Source organism: Euwallacea similis, chromosome 36 (assembly GCF_039881205.1).
Source record: "Euwallacea similis isolate ESF13 chromosome 36, ESF131.1, whole genome shotgun sequence".
NCBI lineage: Eukaryota > Metazoa > Arthropoda > Insecta > Coleoptera > Curculionidae > Euwallacea > Euwallacea similis.
In genome coordinates this window covers 876,303-899,232 of record NC_089644.1, presented here as the reverse complement: position 1 = coordinate 899,232, position 22,930 = coordinate 876,303, and the positions used below count along the sequence as shown (strand labels likewise).

Sequence of the window (22,930 nt, the reverse complement as noted above, 5' to 3'; positions counted from 1 at the left end):
TCCAAAAATATATCTGATACCTTCAAAATCATCATATTCCCAATATAAACTTTTTTTTTAAGAGAAACGTTATAAATATAAACTTCAGTTTACTTAGGTGCCGCTCTAAAAATAAACCAGTTACTTTTCTGTACCCTTTTTGCTAGGACATGTAAAGCTTGAATTTGATGATCCTACAATGTCGATATTGTTGTGGAATCTTATATCATGAGTGGCGTAAAGAAACTTTTAAAAATGTGAGAAACTTCCAGATTTGGTTCTGCTTGATTTTTCAGATACATCTTAGCCTTTATCCCTTTTCGTTTACTTAGGAAATTTATTACATTTTAAACTCTTCTTGTGTTGCCTCTGACATTTTCAAAATCGACTGTCAAAACTCCAATTTCGAAGAAAAATGAGTACGTTTTTAATACCTTCTAACGTCAGTGGCGTTGCTCGATTATCAGAGTTATGTCGAATGTTATTAAATCATAATTTCATTGGGTTTTACTGTTAAAAAAAATCTGGACCACATCGTCATGGAAACTGATAAATTGAAAATTATAGAGGAAGAGTCAGATGTGTCAACTTGTAGGATGATTATACAGACTTTACTTTTTGTAAGGCATTTTGGCAACGTCGTGGAGTCAACATTAAAGCGATTTATTAATAAAATATTGGCATTTTATTAACGCACCTTATCTCAACGAAGATAAAACAGAGTCAATTGTATTGCATGAATTTGGAAGCTGTAAAGACTTCCTACGTGATAGGTAAATTTTGTCTTGCTTTACCCAAGTAATGAAGAATCAGAAAAAACATCTTAAAAAAGGAACTCGAGCAAATTCTGTGACAAACTTCTTAATGTGAACTTGTGGAAAATTTTACGTTCGTGATTATCACAAATTACTACGAATGTCTAAATAGGGGTACTTGCCTTGTAGAACTGCCTGGTGTGGTCTGTTTCAAATAAGGATGCACTCGATTTGCGTTGGTATCCAGCACACTACTTTGAGGGCTACCTTGGGCACTTGAGGCTCCTGGGGACAATTTTCCAGCCAACGTGTCTAATGAGTGCAACATACTCGACGAGATCACTCACGAAACTGACTAATGTTTATCACCTGTTCTGTGATAACGTTGAGATAAAATTATTCGTCCGCACCTGTTATCAGCGATAAGACATGACGGCGACTGAATAGTATTGATGGTTATTTACTTTTTATTGGGGCATCGGGAGTGCGATGGGAATTGCGAATTTCGGCTGCAAATTGCTAAAAGGTGGAGCGTTTTAGATATCGGATAACTAACGGTTTAAGTTTTCTATATGTGGGTAGAGAGACATCTCGTGTTTGCACATTGATAAATGTAATCTGCTATGTCAGAAGAAGCCTCTGTTTACTCTTCAGTGACAGGTTTTGCAAACAAAGAGAGATCCCACCTCATCCCATTACTCTTGAACCTAACAAATTAACAAATGCATGCAAATTCTTTCTTTTATTTTTTGAAAATAACGTTTTTTACTCACCAGTAGAGGTGAAATTTCATACTATTTTCAGTTAATTTTTAATTTTATATTTAATTTTAAATTCAATGTTTAATTTAATTTTTAATTTAATTTATTTTTAATTTACTTTTTAATTTATTTTTTAATGCAATTTTTAATTTAACTGTATCCATATTCACTGTTGATTAAGATTTTGGATAAACACCTTTGTTAGAGTTTCGCTGGCAAATCCGTCATCGTTTTCATAAGTAGAGAAACGAAAATGAACAGGAAACTAAAACGTATGAAAGGTGAATATCTAAAATTTGTGAATTTAGTGCAATTCCCATTATTTAAATTCCATTTCTTCGACAAACCTGATGGTGAGCGAGGCGTTATTCCCAAAAAAAAATAACAGAAAGAATGTGAAATATTTAATTCGAAAACAAATACAACTTGCAAGAAAAGACGTAAAATCCCCACAGCCCCCTCCCCCTTCAATTCCGTAACTACCTGTTCTAAATCGTTATTTATCCATTACTTAACCATCACTTTCCTCGCTCTCTACAACCGGCTCATCGATTTATAATTTTTCACATGTACTTTGGCCTCATATTAACACCGAAAAACATGAGCTACGCAGCTGACAAATACAAAGGTCTAAAACTACTGAGCAGGTAATCTTAGACAATTAAGCCTGAAAAGCACAGAAAATGCAGGGTTAATAGATACAATTTACACGGTAGATAGAAGAGAGTGGTTATTTAACTTGACACAGATTATGTGGCGTACGAGTGGGGTTGGGAGAAATCCCCAATGTACGACCAAAAGCGGGGCCAAACACACGAGACGGGACGATCTATGAGACGACCATGACAAACGGAAATTTCTGAAGGGAGGCTGGATGAAACAAATACACTTCTGTGGATTTTTTAGAACTTTCAAGTGTTCCGTATGCAAATCGATAAAATTCTTAAAGGTTGTTAGTAGCTCGCAGCGTTGGGCAGTGCAACCAGCAGAGCCCTTTCAAAAATTTTGCCCATAATAAACTTTCAAGAAGTTTAATAATTTCTGTTTGTAATGGTGATAGACAGACAGCACAATGAAGTTTGCGACAATAAATTTAATATGTCAAGAAGCAGCCATAATATATTTGCTCTAGGATTCATATTTTTGAAGTTATTCCGTACTCTCTAACTCCCTTTGGCACTAACGTTTTCTAAGGCTTTTAAAAAGAGTTTTACTTTTTTCTCACGAACGCGCGGAAAACTCAGTTTTTACAGGCACAGTTTTGAAATAAAATTCGCATCGTAAAGGAGGAGTTTTTTTTCACTACTACCTTTCAAAGACACTTCTGTTTGGCGTACGAAACAATGTTTAAAATATTTAAAGCATGTGCTAATAGTGACACCTGTATGGCTCATTATTTACTTAGCGGGCTAATGAAGAGCTCGGCGATAATGTCGCCATCATCTCCAGTGTTATTTCACTTATGGTAGTCATGAAAATGAGTGTCAAATTAAACGTCATCGTTGATGTTATCATTCAAGATGTGCTGTCTTTTTGCAATTCAGATTTAATTTGTGCTGAATTTCGCTAAGTTATAATTACCGTGCGGCTCTAAATTGTGCTCCTCCTTCCCCTGTTAACCTTTTAACATGTTATTATTTTTCAAAAATTCAAAAGCCGTATTAAGCAGGACAAGAAAGACTATTTTTTGGGGTTCGTTTATTTTTCTAAATGTTGCTTAGATTACCGCTAGGGCAAAGTGGCCGATTTTTTAAAATTGAAATGGGTCAAGTGATACCTCAAATTAAAGGTATTTCAAAACTACATTTAATGGTGTAATGTAATTTACACTGATCGATTGGTTTTTTAGAAAAAGGAATATAAATAGAAAAAAATAATGTCGTAAAAATGCAACACAAAACAGTCTTCGGTTATTTTTATGAACTAACCTGAACTATGTAGCTATCTGTATCGTTATTGGGCCATCTGCATTACTCTGTGGTCATCTGCAATTCATCCTATCTTATCCCTTGTGATTGTATTATCCTGTGCAAAGTCGGCTGGTGCGATAGGCAAGTGGAGCCCATTAGGACCACAACATTAAACTGCCCTTTACCATTGAAACCACATCATTCTTCCTCATAATTTTCTGTAAGCATTTCTAAGTCTGATTACTGAAAATTAGTTCTTTAGTGCAGTAAATAATTTTTTTTAGGACAATAAAAATGTCGAATTACAGAAGTTTGCAGATCTATTAACTCACAAACTTTCGTTAATACATATAAGCCAGGAATTTATTGACAGGTTCCACTTTTGCCAGGGCAAAAATGGTGCCCATTTCGAACATTTCATTTAATTAATTTCCTATCAGCAAACAAGTTTTTTTTATTGGTCATGTACTATGAAACAGAATTTGTATTACATGTTTTACATATTTTTTCTATTTATAACTCTTTTTGTCAAAAACTAACCAATCGATTTTAAATCGCATTACATCATTAAATGTAATTTTGAAATATCCCTAATTTGAGGCCTCACTTGACCCATATTTCAATTTAAGAAAATTGGTTACTTTGCCCCATTAGTAACATAAGGAACATTTAAAAAACAAATGAAAGTCAAAAGATAGTATTTTTTGTGCTATACAACGTGTCCCATAAGTGTTTCATTATATTTCTGGACGTGATAGTACATTGAAAAATAATGTGGTTTCCCTTATAAACCATATTCCAATAATGCTTTATTAGGAAGATATAGGGTGTTAAAGTTTCATTAAAAATCAAATTTTTATTGGTAATTTCAAAATCGCGTGAGATATATCAATGAAATTTGGCATGATTTGATAGTAGATACATTTGTTTATGCAAAAAGGTTAGGAGAGGGGGTCAATTTAGAACCGCACGGTATAATTCTTCAATTATCTCCTTAGATTTGTGGATATTATGTTCCATTTCATTATTTATCTATCTACATACACACATCGGCAAATTTAAAGAAATAAACATAAAATCTAATTATTTCCTCTAGAATATACATATAATGTTAATATTTCTGCGATAATTTCTTCATTCGAAGTTAAGTGAAGTAGTTGGAATGTGCTTTACGAAAGTTGTACCATAAGAAACCTGTTGAGGAAAAAACTCGAAGATGTCACACTCGAATAAAATACTGGTTTTAAACAGATTAACTTTATGGTACATTTTGAACTTGATTAATAATTTAATGCAGTATTTCTTTCGCTTCAATAGCATGTATTCCCTCTCGAGCTTTTATAATTGCAGTCATTTGCCCTCCATGTTTCTGATAAGGCTATCGAGTAGTTCTTGAAACGATCTGCCCCATTCCTCTATCAGTGTAATTCTTGCTTCTTTCTGGTTTCAAACAGCAGGAATTCTTTACTTAAGTCTTCTGCCTAGCATGTCCAACACATGCTCGATAGGGTTCATGTCTGGGGAACACACTGGCCAATTCATTGTTGTTATATCCACTTCATTCAAAAACTCAGTTACACAGTGGGTGACGAGGGTGCTCATTATCCTGCATTAGCGTGAAATTTTCTTCGATATATGGGGTAAAACGTATTACATGGTCTGCGAAAATATCTCTGATGTATCTTCAGTTAATACTCCTCCATCAATCACCACTAATTCTATGCGTGCTCCCAAATCAATGCTACCCTACAGCATAGTTGAACCTTCATATAAACATACAGCAGTAGTAAAATTAAATACTATATTTTGTTTTTCTTGATGTCGATATAATTTTTCCTTATCATCAATAGAATTTGTACAGAAACGGCTCCTGTTTGCAAAGAGAACCTTACGCCACTGAATATCATTCAAGTTTTGAAGTGCTTGAGTAAGTTCTGGTTGCGATACACAGTGGCGTCTCTGCAATTTTGGGGCCTTATTAGCATATATGACTTGAGATCACCTTCTTGAAGCTTTCTTCTTACAGTGCGTTCACTTATGGAGGTTCCACGAATTGTAATAGGTTTCGTGTTTGAAGTACTGTTTAACGTCTGTTTCGCAGTGCTTATAACTTTATAAAGCCATCATCTACAGCTGTGGTTTAACGTTTTCCGCCGTGCCCTCTTCTCACATACTGCCCGGCTTCCTCGAACGTGTTACACTACGATGGATGGTGGATTGTGGTTTACCAAACATTTGAGCAACGACCCTATATAATCGACCATGTATGATTATTGCTATGGCTCTAGCAATATCAGTCGGTACCAAGTCATCTATTATTACCTGGTTTTAGCAATACAAAAAAAAATATGATAAAAAATCAAAGAAAAACCAATTCCAACAAACACGAATAAAATAAACGAATTATTTAACAACAATTTACATTTTTTATACAAGTAATACCTGTACTGTATAAAGTGTAAGACACAATGCAAGGTGGACCTTAAGTAATGGCACATAGAGTAATGGAAAATACTTTACAGCAAAATGAGGCGATTTGAGTTATGAACTTTGGTTCAGAAATCATTATTAACCGAACTACAGGGTGCTAAACTTTTATTTTATTTTTCTATTTTTCCGAATATCTCTTATAGTTTTTTAAAGAATTAATTAAAATTTGACATTTAAGAGTAATTTAACGACTAAAATTCAAATTTAATGTTTATTTGGTAATATGAGTTAGGGAGCGTTCTTAACTCATATTTTGCATGTATAATTGTACATAACCTTTTAGCCACTTACGTTACCAATTCGGTGATTGCCAAAATGGGTTTTTCCATATTTTTACTCAAAAAAGATATGCCTCTTAAAAGTCGGTAGGAGTCACCGTTTATGAAATAATTACATTTAAAAAATTCAGTGTGACTAATTAAAAAAATAAAAAATAAAAAGTTTTTAAAATGAAAATTAGAACAACTTATTTAAATACTAATATTTTGGCAAACTACTACCATACGAAGAACAAAAACAAGTAACAAAGCATATTGATACATAATAATAATAATAATTAGAGATGATTAATAAAAAATACATCTATTTTAAGTAATAATTGTTCAAAGTGACTTTTATTCCCTTCCAATACATTTGGTGACACGTTTATTCATCGATCGTCTGATTTAAAAAAATAAATCTTTGTTATGAAAAAAATCGAAAGTGGTTTTAATTCGCTGCTATAATTCTTCAAGCGTATCTACTAGTTTCTCATATACTTTTGATTTGATGTATCCCCAAACGCAGAAAGCAAGCGGGTTAAAGTCGGGGTTTCTCGCAGGCCAAAGCATTCTACTTTCACGGCCTAGCCACCGATCTGAAAACTCTGCATTTAAATAATTTCTAACTGCTATAAAAAAATATGCTGGAGCACCACCATGTATAAAGTACATATTTTGTCATAAATTTAGCGGCAAATCATCAAAGGAATTCATTATTTGGGTTTGACAAAAATTCAGATGTGATTCACCATTCAAATTTGGTGGCAATTCAAATGGCTCGAGAAAATAATTATCGATAATTCCACACCAGTCATTGATTTTGAATTCATATTGAAAATTACGGTTGGTTACTGGATGAGGATTTTCGACGTCCCAAACGTGTCTATTTTATGATTGAGTTAAAAACACCCCGTTGAGTAAACGTGGCTTTATCCGTGAATAAAATTTTATTCGCAAACATAGCATCAACGTTATGCTGATTTCGAAAAAAACGTATGAATCGTAGCAGAGCTGTAAGATCTATCTAAAGAAGGTTCTGGACAGGATGAAATGGTAGGGGTAAAAATGTTTTCTATGTAGGATTTTAAAACGAATGATTTGGACACTCTCGTGCGCAAAGCCATCGGTCTAGAACTCACTTCTTGGTTTTCATCAACGTGAACTAAAATTTCAGCCTTCTTTCCTACATTGATTATTTTCGAAGATCCACGTTGTCTCTCTTTGGACGAAATGATCCAGTTTTTCCTAATCTATCATAAAAGTTCCTGAAGAGTTTGAAATCTTTCTGCCTCCTCTTTAGATGCAATTGGAAACATCGTCATTTAGCGTTACGGCCATTAAAATTTTCTTGTTCATACCTGCGCATTATATCTCGCATTTCAATACTCGAGAAAAAATTGTCTCTGTACATTTTTTTTCTAAAAACGTCCGACTATTTTGGCAACACTAATCACAATCAATTGATACAGTCTGAAGTAATATTTCATTGAAGCCACATTTGACAGCTTCATTGATTGTTTTGTTTCAATTAAGGCCATCTTGAAACAAAAAATGACATTTTCTGAATCAATTGAAATTGACATAGTGCCACTGAATTTTTTAAATGTAATTACTTCGTAAACGGTCACTTCTACCGACTTTTAAGATGCATATCTTTTTTGAGTAAACAATGTAGGAAAATCCATTTTGACAATCACCGAATTGGTAACGTAAGCAGCCAAAAAGTTATGTGAAGTTAAACATGCCCGATATGAGTTAAGTGGCGCCCTCTAATTGATACCACCAAATAAACATTAAATCTGAATTTTAGTCGTTAAATTACTCTTAAATGCCAAATTTTAATGAATTCTTTAAAACACTGTAAGAGTTATTCGGAAAAATAGAAAAATAAAATAAAAGTTTAGCACCCTGTAATTCGGTTAATAGTGATTTCTGAACCAGAATTCAAAACTCAAATCGTATTATTTTTATGTAAGGTATCTTCCATTACTCTGTATACTGTTACTTAAGGACCACCCTGTATACAAGTTTGACGTTTTGATATAACTAACTTTAATTGAATCATTGATTCCAGAAAAACCCTAAGTCCATTTTTTGGCATATTTAAGTTAGAAAGAGGATGAGGTTTAGACGATATACAGGGTGTTGAAATAAAATAAGCCTGCATCAGAAGTAGTCCATTTTGGGCAATTTTTGTAGACGTGTTAGTTTTTTTAATTATTTAATAATAAATGTTTATTTCAATGTTGATTTTAAGTTTTCTAGCCTGCAAAATAGTTGGATATGAGAATTTCTTGACAGTTTAATGTGATGCATAACAATAATAGTTATTTTTTCCTCAAAAACGGTGCGTCATACGATAAAATGTCAAGGGGGCTATTTCCTTCAGAATAGAACAAAGGATTAAACGAAACAATTTATTTATGGAAAAATCAGTAGCCTATTTTTTTTCCAAAAATACTGAGTAGTGTTGCGCTATATGCGCAACTGGTAGCACTGAAAAATTATTTAGCATTGCAAAATATTCGACTTACGTTTCTATCGACATCACCCAAATTTTATTACAATATCGAAAACGGTTTTGAAGATAATTGAGGTTTTACTTTTTTTTTTAATTTTATTCCAACACCCTATATTTCTGTAACGAAGCATATTTGGGCCATAGTCTATGTATCAAACTGGATTTATTTTTAGACGTAGAATTTATGGTTAACGTATGGCGGTTTACTTTTGGACACTTTGTAGATTTATCGATGGAGCGTAAAAACAATCTTAGTCTAAAATCTTAAATGAATTTTATTTGGTTTGACATCGTAGACGACTGGTGAAACACCTTTAGTCCAAGACTCAAATTGCTTCGCACTACTCAGAGTCCACATTCTGGCGGAATCGGAATATGCCCTGTTTACACGAGTTTAGTACTAACCAATAGTATTCGCCACTTTCACTCATACCATCACATGTAAACACGTCGAATGAGCGCTGAACATTAATAAAATTGGAGTGCGAATAAATAGGAGAGTTTTATTTACTAATCACTTACATGTACCTCCTCCACAACTTTCTCTCCACTCGCAGTAGCATTTTCAACTCGAGGCGGTAAAAAGGTACAAGTAACCGTACAAATTGTGGAAATCTTGGATATTACGGTATCTATCCACAATAATTTCCAATATTTCAGTCTCTTCAAGTTTGTCAAGATTGTGTGAGCTGAACAACGGTTGAATCCGGACAAAGAACGATTGGAGGAAAAACATTCAGAAGTACTTCCTGGCTGATTAAAAAATTAGAATGTTTATGAAAAAATGTTTTTTAAAATTTTTTTATTTTGTTTATTTGGAGGTGTAGAATAAAAATTTCGTTTCTGGGAATTTTTGTAGCACTTGAAATGTTTAAGGATGTGTACTCACAGAATTAAAGTTAGAGTAAACGCTACTGCTACAATACATACTTACTTGTTAACTCCCTGTAAACACCTAACTAGATTTTTTACAAGGGTTTATGGCTAGTAGTTAGTGCAAGTGGCAAGTACTAATGATTAACTCTAACCTCGTGTAAACAAGGCTTTATCGTGGGTAAAATTTTATCGGAAAATTGCGCAGTAACACATTTTCGTTGCTATTATCTGAGGTGATGATTATTAAGTTTCCACATTAAGTAACACTTATTACCTAACATTTATATAAATTTGAAAGCTCTATCTGCAGTAGATGAAGCACAATAAAATAAAATCTACTTTTTTTTTAACTTTTAGCACCCTGTAACTCCGCTACCCATCGAGGACGGACACATTCTTATATGAACATTTTTCCTTATTTTGTACCAGAGAATATATAGCTCAAATAGTACCATGCAATTCTGAAACATCTTGTATAGTCTATAAAATAACAAAATTAAGAAGTGAAGTTTTTAAGAAGAAACTAGATTTACAATATGTTCTTTTAAATTTGCAGGTGTGTGTATTAATATATTTTTTAAGATATGTCATTTTTAATCAAATAATTAATTAATTAATTAAAAGTAAAATTACAAAAGCAAAAATTAAGTATTTTTTAAAGTAATTTATACTTATTTCCTAAATTTTGAGTTATTTTCAGAACATTTCTTGAGACATGTAACAATCTCAAGTCGTAAATAAATTAAATGGTTTTTTATGTTTTTTTTTTAATTAAAATTTTCAGGATATTTATAATAATTCATTTTATACATTATTCATCTTTTATGAGAGAAGTTCATATTACTTATAATTATTGGGCAAATCAATTGATGACCTATAAACCCTCCCATGAGTTATATGAAAGAGGCCCTTCGATGCAACAATAAATATCACTTTGTAGCAAAACTCATGACGTTTAATAATCTGGGTGTATTTGCTTTTATAATAATTATAACCATATTATAAACATCTGAATACAGACATATTTTGAATAATTCTGTAATATGATCATTAACACTGTCACAATTTATTTGCGTAATTAATTAATTATACAAGTTAAAGCAAATTAAAACATAAAAACAATTTTTTCGGTAAATTTTGGTCAAATTTATGATCCCAAGTAAATTATAGGGAATAACTCAGTCGTTAGTGGAATTATAGGCGAACATATTAACATTAAATTTGGAAGAAGCAGCGTCTTTGTAACACACGCTTATTACGAGAAAAACACATTTAATATTTATTTTTTACAAATTGGCTATAAGCGATTTACATTAAATTTAGATCGTTGAAATCTATATTTAAAAGTGCTTTGAAGATATTTTAATAAAAAATACTACCTCAGTCCCAAAAATAAGGCATATCTTTCTGCAAAAATCGATAATTATTGACATTGCTTAAGAAGAAACAATTTTGATTATATATTTCTTGTTTACAAATCAAATTATATAGAAAACCAAAAGATGAGCAATATTCATAAGTTATGTGTTTTTATTGAAAATTCAAAACTTCTCAAAAAATAATCCAATTTCGAGTGCATCCGCTGTTAATACAGAAGTTGATTTTTTACCGTAGAAATTGAGTTGTTACTCAGAAGAAATATCAAATCAAAAAGTTTGACTAAAGATGAATAAAATGGAGTTTTACAAAGTGTGTTAAAATATGCCGATAAGTTGAATAAATTTTAAATCAGTATAAGAAATAAAGTTAAAAAGCAGGTAAAAAAATATCAACAATATAGAAAAAAGCAAAATAGCAACATTCTGATGGTAAAATCTCTGGAAATGTTACATTATATAAAAAGAATTCTGGTCGAAAAAGCAAAAAATTTTTGGAAAACATGAAAAAAATAAAATCCGTGCCTTTGAATCAATGAGGCACTTTGTGCATCTTGATATGCGAAATATAAATACCAAAATCAACTTTATTCCAAAGGTCTTAAGAGGGCAACGATTTCAAATGTATTTCATCGACAGTCAAACCTTTCCAAACTAATCAAAATAAGGTTGCCGCTTAGAATATTACATTGAGATGGCTAACCCCAATGGATATTTCGAAGATTTTTTTGACTATGTTCATATAGAGGAAAAATGGTTTCATCTCACCCAAGAAAAACGTTTCTATTATATCAATTTGGATAAATAATTACCTGAAGAAACTTCAAAAAGTAAGCTATTCATAACAAAAGTGATGTTCGTGGCTGCAGTAGCAAGCTTTCGATACGATGTCCATAGAAAACAATATTTTGTCGGAAAATTGGGAATTTAGCCGTTCGTTTTTACTGAAGAAACAAAACAAAATAATAAAAACCGTCCAAAAGGCAGTCTTGTTACTAAAAATATTGAGTGCGTTAATACTGAAGAATGCAAAAAATGGTTTTGAAGAGTTTCCAAGTTTCCGATATTTACACAAAAAAAACAATTTATACCGGGTGTCCCGGCGAATCTTGGACATAGGAAATTAACATGGGAAATCGGTTTTTATTTTTTTGCGCTTGCACGGATTATCCAATTGAAAAACATTTATATGGAGGTCATAGTATCCAAGACCGGCCATCTTTCCGCAATTTTTCCAATCTTCCAATTAGAGCCGTTTTAGCTCAAAACGCCTGGAAATTTTAAAAAATTTAATGTCCCGCGTTACCGTTCGAGGCTACGATTGGTCAGAGTCAAGGTCAGAATTAAACAAACACAAGTCGCCAACTACATAAGCGTAAAAACCCCACGTCAAATGAGTTTTTTCTTTTTACTAATTTCTAAACAATTTTTAACTTAGTTACGAGTTAATTCAGTGAAAATCTATGGAAAACCTGAGGATAATTATCATGTGATTTGCTTTGATGTCCCTAGGTAAATAAACAAGTTTCTTATTAACCTATAATGATAACACAAAGATATAGCCTATATCTTTTATCTCACTCGTTAGATAATATCTCCGCAGTTACGATTACACGGAACACTCAAATTTTCGAAATTTGAAGACGTGTTGAGCCACAACGGCTCTAATTAGAAGGTTGAAAAAATTGCAGAATGATTACCGGTCTTGAGTACTATGACCTCTACATAAATGCTTTTCAATTGAATAAGCCGTGCAGGCGCAAAAAAAAATAAAAACCAATTTCTCATGTTAATCTCTTATGTCCAGGCTCGCCTTAACACTCGGTATACAGCAAGATAGTGCCAAGCTTTATTCATATAATGAGGATCAAGAGATTTTATCTGAAGGATCTAGGAATGGCTGGAATATTACAATCATATCTCAATGACCGAATAACCCAGATTTGAATGTTTTAGATCTCGTTTTTTTAAACTCAATTCAATCGCTTCAATATGAATCATATACGAATAACATTAAAGTGTTGATTGATTGCGTGCAACTGGCGTTCGATCGATTAGCAAAAGATAAACTGGAAAATATTTTCCTAACTTTATAAGTTTATATGAAGCAAATTATGACGATTAAGGGTGGAAACGATTATTCAATTCCTCATATGAGCAAAGCCAAACTTTGCTGTGAAGGCAGGCTTCCTGCAACGTTACATTGCGCTGATAACGTTTTGGCAAATCCCCAAACTATTGTTAGTAATGTTATTATTTAGGTTAATAAAAAAATCAATTTATTTCTAATTCTTTAAAAACTCTAATTAAAGTTATCTGTTGAGATTTTTGTAAATCTTATTTCGGGACAAAATCTAATGGGAAATGGACTGGGTGTCCCATAAGGGATTCATTATATTTCAGGAGGCGATGCTACATTGAAAAATAATGTGGTTCCCCATACAAACTATGTTCTAACAATGCTTCATTAGGAAGATATATGATGTTAAAGTTTTATTAAAAAATCCAATTTTTATTCATATCTTCAAAACCGCATGAGACAAGTAAATGAAATTTGGCATGTTCTGACAGTTAATGTAGACGCATTTGTTTCTGTAAAAAGGTTATTTTTAATTCCACCAGTGGCGTGCGTACGAACACATCTCAGCACATTAAAACAAAAAAAAAAGATGATATTCCTCTGTTTTTTCTCAAGATAAAAATTATTTTTGGAAATTTCATTTAGAAGGAAAATACTTGCCTCTTTTTTTATTCAACGCATCGTTTGTCGGTAAAAATGAAAACAGTCTACATGCACGATATTCTCTAAATGGTTTAAATATTAAATGTGTTCAAAGTATTATTTATTTGCTATAAAATTACAGAAATTGTTCTAATTGGAAGCTGTTTTCGTCAAAATATAATTGAGTTTTGCTATTCATGCCCTATTTGAAATATTCCAAGTGTGTTTTGGATTTGTGTGCAGATGACCATCACCTTGAAAACGAGTTGCTAGCAATTCCTTTTCACTGGCAACAGGTCTTTCATGCACTAAATGTTTTACATGACTCAAATAAAAATCAAGAGAGTTCAGATTAGGGGATCGTGCCGGCTAATTTACTGGTCTTCCCCGGCCAATCCAATGATTAAAAAAAAACCTGATTAAGATGTTGCCGAGCAAGCAAAGGAAAATGCGCAGGTGCTCCATCCTGTTGAAACTACATTCTTTGTTTAACATTCAGTGACACATCTTCCAAAATCACTAATAAAATGTATCTTAAAAATTGTTCATAAATATAGTTAGTTAGACGAGATGGGAGTAGATAAGGGCCAATTAGATTATCGCCTACAATGCCGACTTAACGTGTTCATCAAAATCCTGTTGTCGACAAGGATAATCTGAGTTTACAGTTTGTATTTTTTGAAGATGGTATGGAAAAATGTTGTTCTTCGCGCAGAATACATCAAACTGTGGATCGTGCAGTATTCGATTTATATACATATAATAGCCAGGATACTGGTAGAAGGAAAAACCTCCACTTCTTGAAGCATACCTTCTTCGAGCTGAACGGTTCTCGCTGAAAATTTGCGGCTTAAACATCGGCGATGTCGTAGGCTGCCCGTTTCACTAAGGCAACTATGAATCCTAGTCAAGTTCTGCATACAATTGCGAAGCTTTTCTTCCATTGCAATCTACCTTTCCGTAAATAAGATGCATAACCGCAAATTTGGCTCATGTAAATTAAGCCATTAAAATTCATTTATTAAGTTAATTAAACAAATTAGTACATTCAATAAAATATTTATAAAAGAATTTTACTTAATGACAATACAATAATTTTTGGAGCAATCATAACGATACAAATCGTAATACCTCGAATTTTACTTTTTTACTAGCAAACGATGAGTCGGGTGAAAAAGAGTCTAGTGAGCATTTTTCTTCTAAATAATATAAAATTTCCAAAAATAATTTTTATTTTGAGAAAAAGCAGTGGCGTATCATTTTTTCTCTTGAAAAATATACTGATATATGTCCGTATGCCACTGATGGAATTAAAAATAGCCTTTTTACATAAACAAGTGCATCTACATTAACTGTCAAAACATGCCAAATTTCATTTACATATTTCACATGGTTTTGAAAATATCAATACAAATTTGATTTTTTAATAAAACTGTAATACCCTATACCTTCCTAATGAATTATTGTTGAAATATGGTTTATATGGGGAGCCACATTATTTTTACTATCACCTCCTAAAATATAATGAAGCACTTATGAGACACCCTATATACCGTATTTTGGGACAGAGGAAGTAAAAATATTAATAAAAATTAACAAAAACAACAGGGAGCGATAAATAAGCCGGCATGCTCTCCTTCCTCCTGACATTGGATACAAGTTTCATAATTCACCGAAAAACGTGTTGCAAACCAAATTTGTACGTATACGCACGAATTGACCTTAAACTCCAGACATTACAACGGTAAAAGCTTCCTTGAGAAAAAATCTGTAAGTCGAGAGCACTATCAAATTTCCTGGAAGGCTTTCTGTCCGTTGAAAACCAACTAACCGTGGCCATATCAGAAAATCAGCTTTGAAATCAGAAAGCCGATTATGGCCGGAGTCTATATTTTATATCCTCCTCCGACTGCCCCGATACGGTGCTTCCTCCTCTAAAACGGAATTGTTCAGAAAATTGAGGAGAATTTAAGGCCAAATACCTATGGAGTGCTTATTTGACGAAATCTCGATGTATTGCTGTTTTTAAGCCCTACAACAGAGTGCTTCAAGGATTACTGTATCCACCCTAAACTTTAGCTTATAACTATTACTGAACTTGCTCTGTTTGGAGGATATTGAAAGTTGCTTTGTTGCACCAATATTTCGGTCATATTATGTTACCCGATTATCACAACTGCATGAAAGCATTGGAACAATGGAGCGCTGCAGCGTGTTAGCACGGATAGAATCAGGCGTTAAATCTATTGCCACCTGAGTGGGTTTGAAGCCTTAGAGTTATTATTACGATTTAACGGAATCAAGAACCCCTAGAGAATTCACCCATTTCTCACCCCCACATAACTTGCTTTGAAGCTTATGCTAATTTTGGGGATAATTCAATTCGCAGTGAAACCAAACGAAATTAATGCTACTATTGCTCGAGAATATGCTAGCAAATTAATAGATATGAGGAGATTACTTTACATCATGTAGTGCATGCGTATTCTCAAATATTTGCACTATTTTGGTCGCAGCCACTTACTGGGACATGTGTGTTAACCCCCCAAAGTCTTATTAGAGAATATTAATCCTAGAGCAAAGACATCCACACATGCTCGAATACAATTGCGCAATAAGTGAAAGCTTGAATTTTAGGTTCGAATGCTCGGCTGTAGCTATTTTGAAAGTAATGGTTGGTTAGTAAGCAACTGAGAGAAGCAGCACTTAGTGAAAGCGAAATGCAGCTGTTACAGAAATATCATCTTGGTCGCAGTTCAATGCGAGTTACTAATTGCTGTTTTGTCTGTTACGTATCTGCTAATTATTATCGCTTTTGAGAAATTGGATCAGTTGGACGCTCAGATTTTTGGCAGGGGAATCGGGAAAAACCACCGGTGGAATGCAGTGTGCATTTGTTGTCAAAACAGAGAGAAAAAATGCCTATAAAGATTCAAAGCAAATCGCGGAAGTTCGGACCCTGAGTCTTGAGTTGACTGCTAATTTTGTCAGTTACTCATACGTATCACCAGCAGTTGAGGAATAATGCAACTCAGTTTTTAAAAAAGCAAAAATCGAACGTTTACTTGGAAATAGCGTCCTCAAAGTTACCTTGGAAACTTACAATTTTGACATAAAAAAACATTAACCGGATAGATGCACCACAGCAGAACTTGACAAAGTTCCAAATATTAGGGACAATAAATAATTTGCAATACGTTATTTTCAATTCGCGAAAGATGTTGAACCACAATGTGTCTATCTTTGTTTAGCAAATAGTAGAGATGTACATAATCCTGTTTAATTCGAATATACAAGCTTTTATTGGATGCTATTTGCATTGAGTTCGAGCCACACCCCGTTTAAATTTTGAATGATAAATTAAGCAGACGAAATAAAACGAAAACGCTTTATTAAATATTTTTATTAATTTAATAAATGATATTCGAAACCTCATTTAGGGCCTGCTGGAAGGTCGGATGTAAATCCATTAGATTTTATCCTATGGGAACGTCTAAAGTCACACGTTTATGTTACTCCGATAGAAAATCAAGAAATCTTGAGAAATTTGATAATTGATGAGTGTGATTCAATAGATAGTAAATTCAATATTTGCCCCTTCATTTTTTCACGTCTGGCCTAATTTTCGAGATTAAAATTTTATTTCAAACTCTTGCATGTCTCTGTACCAACTTAAAATGCAAAAGGAAGAAATTCAAATGATTGAATTAAGATTTATTAAAATTTACAAAAATTGTTCAAAGAGTTTATCATCAGCTAGAATCCAATCCTTTCTGAATGAATTGCCGAACTCTTTTGAAAATATCAGAATTGTTTCTTATTGAATCATATTTATGATTTATTCACTTCTCAAGAATTCTTGACTCTCTATCTGAATAGCCTAAATTAATAACTTTAGATGTCCCCACAGGCGAATATATAATGGATTTACATCTGAGGATCTAGTAGGCCGTAAGCAAGGAGCGCATCTACCAACCCAGCGATCTTAATAAGTTACTGTTAAATATTAATTAACCTGATTAATTTCTTATCGCCAAAGGCGCATGCACTAAAAAGACAGAGTTTGTTCCAAAAAATTTCGATACACCTCCCTTGTACATAACTCTGATAGAAACATGGATCCAGTTAGTCAGTCATCCACATTTCCAAACCAAACATTTACTTAAAACTGGGGTCGAAAACGACCTTCATGAACTTCATGTAGGTTTCTTCAGGTCATATATGAATATTGTAAAAATTGTATTTCTGGATTCATCAGTGAAAATAATTAACGACCGCATTTAAGGGATTTAAATTATTGTTAGTTAAGATATTAAAAAATGTAACACGTGGGAAAAAAATCGGCATAATTTTTTTGATAGCGGGATACAAGGCTTTATTGCAAAAAGTCACCTGAAGATGGCCGCCAAGGGCGAAACGTTGCCAATTCAGATTTAAAATCATATATCAATAGTTGAGGGTAGTTTTTTTCATTTTCTAAGCTTTAAGAGCCTCATTTAAATTCTCCGAGTTATGATTCTTCAAGACTTTTCCTATATCTACGTATAATCAATGCTCTAACTCAAATAATAACGAAAACTTGTTTAATGCGAGCATAAAAATGGGATATCCGATATGTCGTACGCAATTACAAACTTATCCCCCTTTGTCAGCTTTAGAATTTTCCCGCTATTGATCCAAAATTAGATTGAGGTGTGTGGTTTCGAAACCACGCATCAGAATTTACCTCTGGTCAGTTTACTATTGATTCGCATTATAGGCTTACACATACATTTAAGTTAAATAATTTAATCAATATTGTTTTATTTTATTTTTGTTTATTGGGCGTTGAAGTAGAGATTTCGACAGATATCTTGCTTTAATTGTGGCACAGCTACAAAGAATCGAAATAAAACAAAAATTAAGCAAAAACAATGCAGTTTGGAAAATTCTTATTAAGCCAATGTTAAGCACTTTCGCCACATTTACTTGCAAAATATTCATGATCATCGGGCTTGACTACGAGAAATTAATATATTAACTCAACCAGTTCCTCATCTAATGGCACCTCAGGATGGTCGTTAATTGTAGGTTAAACATTTAAAAAATTTTATATTCACGATAATTCTAAACATCCTATATATTCACAAGGCGCATAGTAAACAAGAGAAAAACGAATTTTCGTTTATTTAATTGCCAGAAAGCAACATGAGGGTCTAGGATAAAAATTCCGTAAAGTCCAGCTTGAGCGTAGGATCGTAAGCAATGTTAAACGTTTAAAGTAAAAAAGGCTTCCCTGACATTTTTTCTTAAGTCCTGACAAGTGGACATAGGAAATTCATTAAGGAAAATCTTGAATTTAAAACATTTTCTTGTGGACCAATCCAAGAAAAAATATGGCAAATGATGCTCTTTGTGGTTCTAGAGCAAGGTTTCCGTTAGGACGCGGGGTTAGTCTGGATTGTCTCTCTGACTGTCTGACAGTCTTTATGTTGCACCTCTGGTTTTTACTCATTTACCTCTCTGAACTCCAAGAATATCCAAAATTATTGTTTCCTGTTTTTTATTGTAACCTTAAACAATACTTCAATAGAAATTCCACCAATCTCAACAGCGTCTTCAGCACCAGACCCAAATGGTGGTTTAGGATAATTTTAGTAGAAGAGATGCAATGAATGAAGAACTTTGAATTAGTTGGGGATTAAATACGAGTCATCCGATTGACAACGATTCTGAGTCATTCCCTAGATTGTTAACGTCCTTCAAAGACGCTTAAGTCTTTCGAAAGCCGGAATAAAACGGATGTTAACAGTAATGACATAGATAGAAATGTATTAAATAAAATGTCCTGACGAGCTGAAAAAATGAGAATTTTCTGGAATTGCAATAGTTGAGATTTTAGGTTTCTCCATATTGCATTGTAAGAGTGATGCTTCTTTCGGCATTCAATTTTTTAATTTTTAAATTCCCTATTTTAATTGATAATGTCAATAATTCATCAGATCTAATCTGAACTAACAAAAATATTAATTGAAGTTTTTGACGATGCCAATAATACAAAGATTTAATGGCCGTCGGCATCCGGCATTCTCGTTGCAGAATTGTAAAAATGAAATAAAAAGAAAGCGATAGATATTTTTAAAATCAGGCCAATGTGCAAAAAATAGTGGAAAAATATTGAAGATAGAAAGAGATCCATCATGGGACGCCTAACTCTCCAATAGTTGTGTTGTATTAGATGAGGAGTAGGTTCAGAGAGTCACATTTAAGCCAAGATTGAGCAACTTGTTCGAAGCAATTTTTCATAAACCTCATCTAACGAACATTGCTCAAACTTGCTAACATCCCACTTCACAAAACCTTCATTTTCGTGTAGTTCTCTAAATTCGCGCTGATGCTTCCAATTCACTAGCTTGGAAGTTTCTAAGGGAGTTTTTGAGAATCACACCAAACTTTTTGTTATCACCATCAGCAATATTCTCATGAATATAACGAACTTTCATGTAGAATGCAGAACCATTTTCAATTGGCCTTTTAGCGACCGCAAGAAAAATCCAACCAACCCCTTAACCAGTTGAGTCGGAGCCGATGGAACCCAAAATTCAAGCCTTCGTCAATTAACCCCCCAGCAAACAGAACAACCGCACATCGACGCCATTAAGACGCAACAACAAATGCATTGATGCTGTTTGTCATCGATATGGACATAGTAATGAATAAAGCCGTCTGGGCCGTCGTTGTTGTCGTCGCATGATCGTCCGCGTTCGGTCCGGCGTCGGCCCCGGCATCGCGACGCACATACCGAACCGACCGGCCGTCCGGACGCCTTGCACTGCACTGGGGGGACGCCAACCGACGCCGCCAATTCAATTTGGCGGCTGCCCGGGCGCCCTCTACAGTTGGACAACGTGCCGATGTCTTCCGTCTCCCCCCGAGACAATCGCAAGATTGATGGGTGATTGGGACAATCGCTGGGGGTGGTTGGGTGGCAACGGTTTAACGATGGTATCAGTTGGTCTGAGAGAAAAGTGATACATCATGAAGGACCTTTAGGAAATTGTTCTTTTAAATTCTCAAGTGAATTAGGACTGAAATTAATTTCTTATTTAATGTGGGCTTTCTTCAATTTGCTTACAGGGCTGATAATGTGTACTTTGCCGCCCATCATCATACGACGTCAAATATCAGTTTCCTTTCTGATAATACTAATGCATAACTAAGGGACAATTCCTAAGTGCCAATATATCAGAGTTCTGATTGCTTTGCCACCTGTTTCTATGGAAATGTTCAAATTGAGCCGCGATTGGGCAATTCCTGCGTTTCCATGGAACTATCACAAGTTATTGCAAAATATCTCTATGATTGGACATCTATACAGGGTGATTCATTGGGAATGGGACATGGCGAAACCCGAGATATGGGACATCAAAATATGACGATTGGACGCAGCATGTCTTATATCAATATTGCGCGTTTCAGAGTTACAGGGTGTTAAAAGTTAAAATTTTATTTTAAAATTCCTTAATAACTTTTTGTGTTTTCATAGCATCAACACCAAAATCGGTGTACTTAGGTTTTGTAAGATGCCAAATAAGGATTTTGATCTAATTTTTACGAAATTTCTAGAGGGCGCTAGTTACAACCCACCGCTTCGGTATATTTGGTAATATTTTTTTATGAGTGCAACTAAGGTCAAATTTTATTCAATATATTGAAAGAGCGTCTATTTTTACGCAAAAAAGGTATTCTTGTTCAATCCCGATATCTCTCTTCGTTTACGAGATTTTTACCTATAAGCTAATTCGTGTCGTTCCATTTCAAGTCGGTTTTATTAATTTTCAAATAAATATTTTGCCGCATTAAACAAATGAAAAGCCATTAACAAATGAAAAATAAGTTTTATTTAAGCAGCTGTTCAAACTGACCACCTTCCACCTCAATGCACTTAATTAACCTTTTTCTCAAAGATCTTTTTATTCTAAATTGCATATCGACGTTATTCTTGATTTCATCAGCTGCTGTCCAATGGGTTGAGGTATGGACTTCTTGCAGGCCACGGAAATTCACTTCCACGACCGATCTATCGATGTGGAAAAACATTGTTCAAATGTTGGCGCACTTGGAGAGAAAAATGTGGAGCCGCTCCGTCTTGCATGAACCACATATTTTGACGTAAATATAATGGAACATCTTCGAGAAGTTCGTTAAGTTGTCCTTGCAAAAAATTTAAATACCGAAGGCCATTTAAATTGGCTGGAAGTTCGAAAGGACCAATAAAAAAGTCACCTATTACACCACACCAAATGTTTATCTTAAATTCGTGTTGGAAATGTATTTCTCGTACAGCATTTGTATTCTCAGAATCCCATAAATGGTTATTTTTCCAACTGAAAATTCCACGGCGTGTGAAAGTTGCCTCGTCAGTAAATAAAATTTTGTTCAAAAAATTTGGATCTTCGTTTTGTTTCTCTTGCAAAAATCGAGCAAATCTTAAGCGAGCAGAACGGTCTTCAGCGAGCAAATTTTGAACAGGTGTTAAATGATATGGATGGAATTTTTCTTTATGTAAAATTCTCCAGACAGACGATTGACTCATTCCCATCGTTGCACTTAACCGGCGTGTACTTAATGTTTTATTTTCAGCAATTCGTACTAAAATTTCCTCTTCCTATTCAACCGGGATAGTCCTTCAACCATCATTGTTTTGGCTTTGAGGGCGAAAAGAGCCTGTTTCTCCCAAACGATTGTACAGGTTTCTGAATAATTTGTGATTGGGTTGTTGTCGGTTGGGATATAATTCAAAATAACTACGTGCTGTAGCACGACCGTTAAAATGCATTTGAGCAAAAACACAAATCATATCGTGTATCTCACTAAAGGAAAAGTCATTATGCCTTGGCATTTTTACTTTTAAATTACTATTTTTTACTTAAAAAGAGCAAATGACAAGAAAAGAGTCTAATTACTTTGACAAGCTAAAGTAACAATTGCTAAGTGATGCGTTGCTATGCAAGTGAATCACAGCCACCTCCGTTTTTGAGGATTTGAAATAGCACGACACGAATTAGCTTATAGGTAAAAATCTCGTAAACGAAGAGAGATATCGAGATTAAACAGGAATACCTTTTTTACATAAAAATAGACGCTCTTCCAATATATTAAATAAAATTTAACCTTAGTTGCACTTATAAAAAAATATGACCAAATATACCGAAGCGGTGGATTGTAACTAGCGCCCTCTAGAAATTTCGTAAAAATTAGATCAAAATCCTTATTTGGCATCTTACAAAACCTAAGTACA

At 33.7% G+C, this 22,930-nt stretch overlaps 1 protein-coding gene across 9 annotated transcripts in view; it reads right to left on the bottom strand.

The window, feature by feature from the left end:
* bru1 (bruno 1) overlaps window positions 1-22,930 on the bottom strand; it is a 247,314-nt gene that overhangs the window by 154,281 nt on the left and 70,103 nt on the right. For 3 of the 9 annotated variants that reach the window (XM_066404794.1, XM_066404797.1, XM_066404799.1), the window contains exons 1-3: window positions 20,336-20,462; window positions 1,979-2,162; window positions 917-1,253 (exon numbers count right to left, since the gene is read on the bottom strand). The exons of 4 other annotated variants lie outside the window; for them this stretch is intronic. In XM_066404794.1, the coding sequence (XP_066260891.1) occupies window positions 917-1,062 (146 nt within the window). In that variant the 5' untranslated portion in view covers window positions 1,063-1,253; window positions 1,979-2,162; window positions 20,336-20,462. Of the gene's footprint in view, window positions 1-916; window positions 1,254-1,978; window positions 2,163-20,335; window positions 20,463-22,930 lie in introns of those variants that run through there. 2 more of the 9 variants (XM_066404796.1, XM_066404795.1) reach the window with 2 other exon arrangements.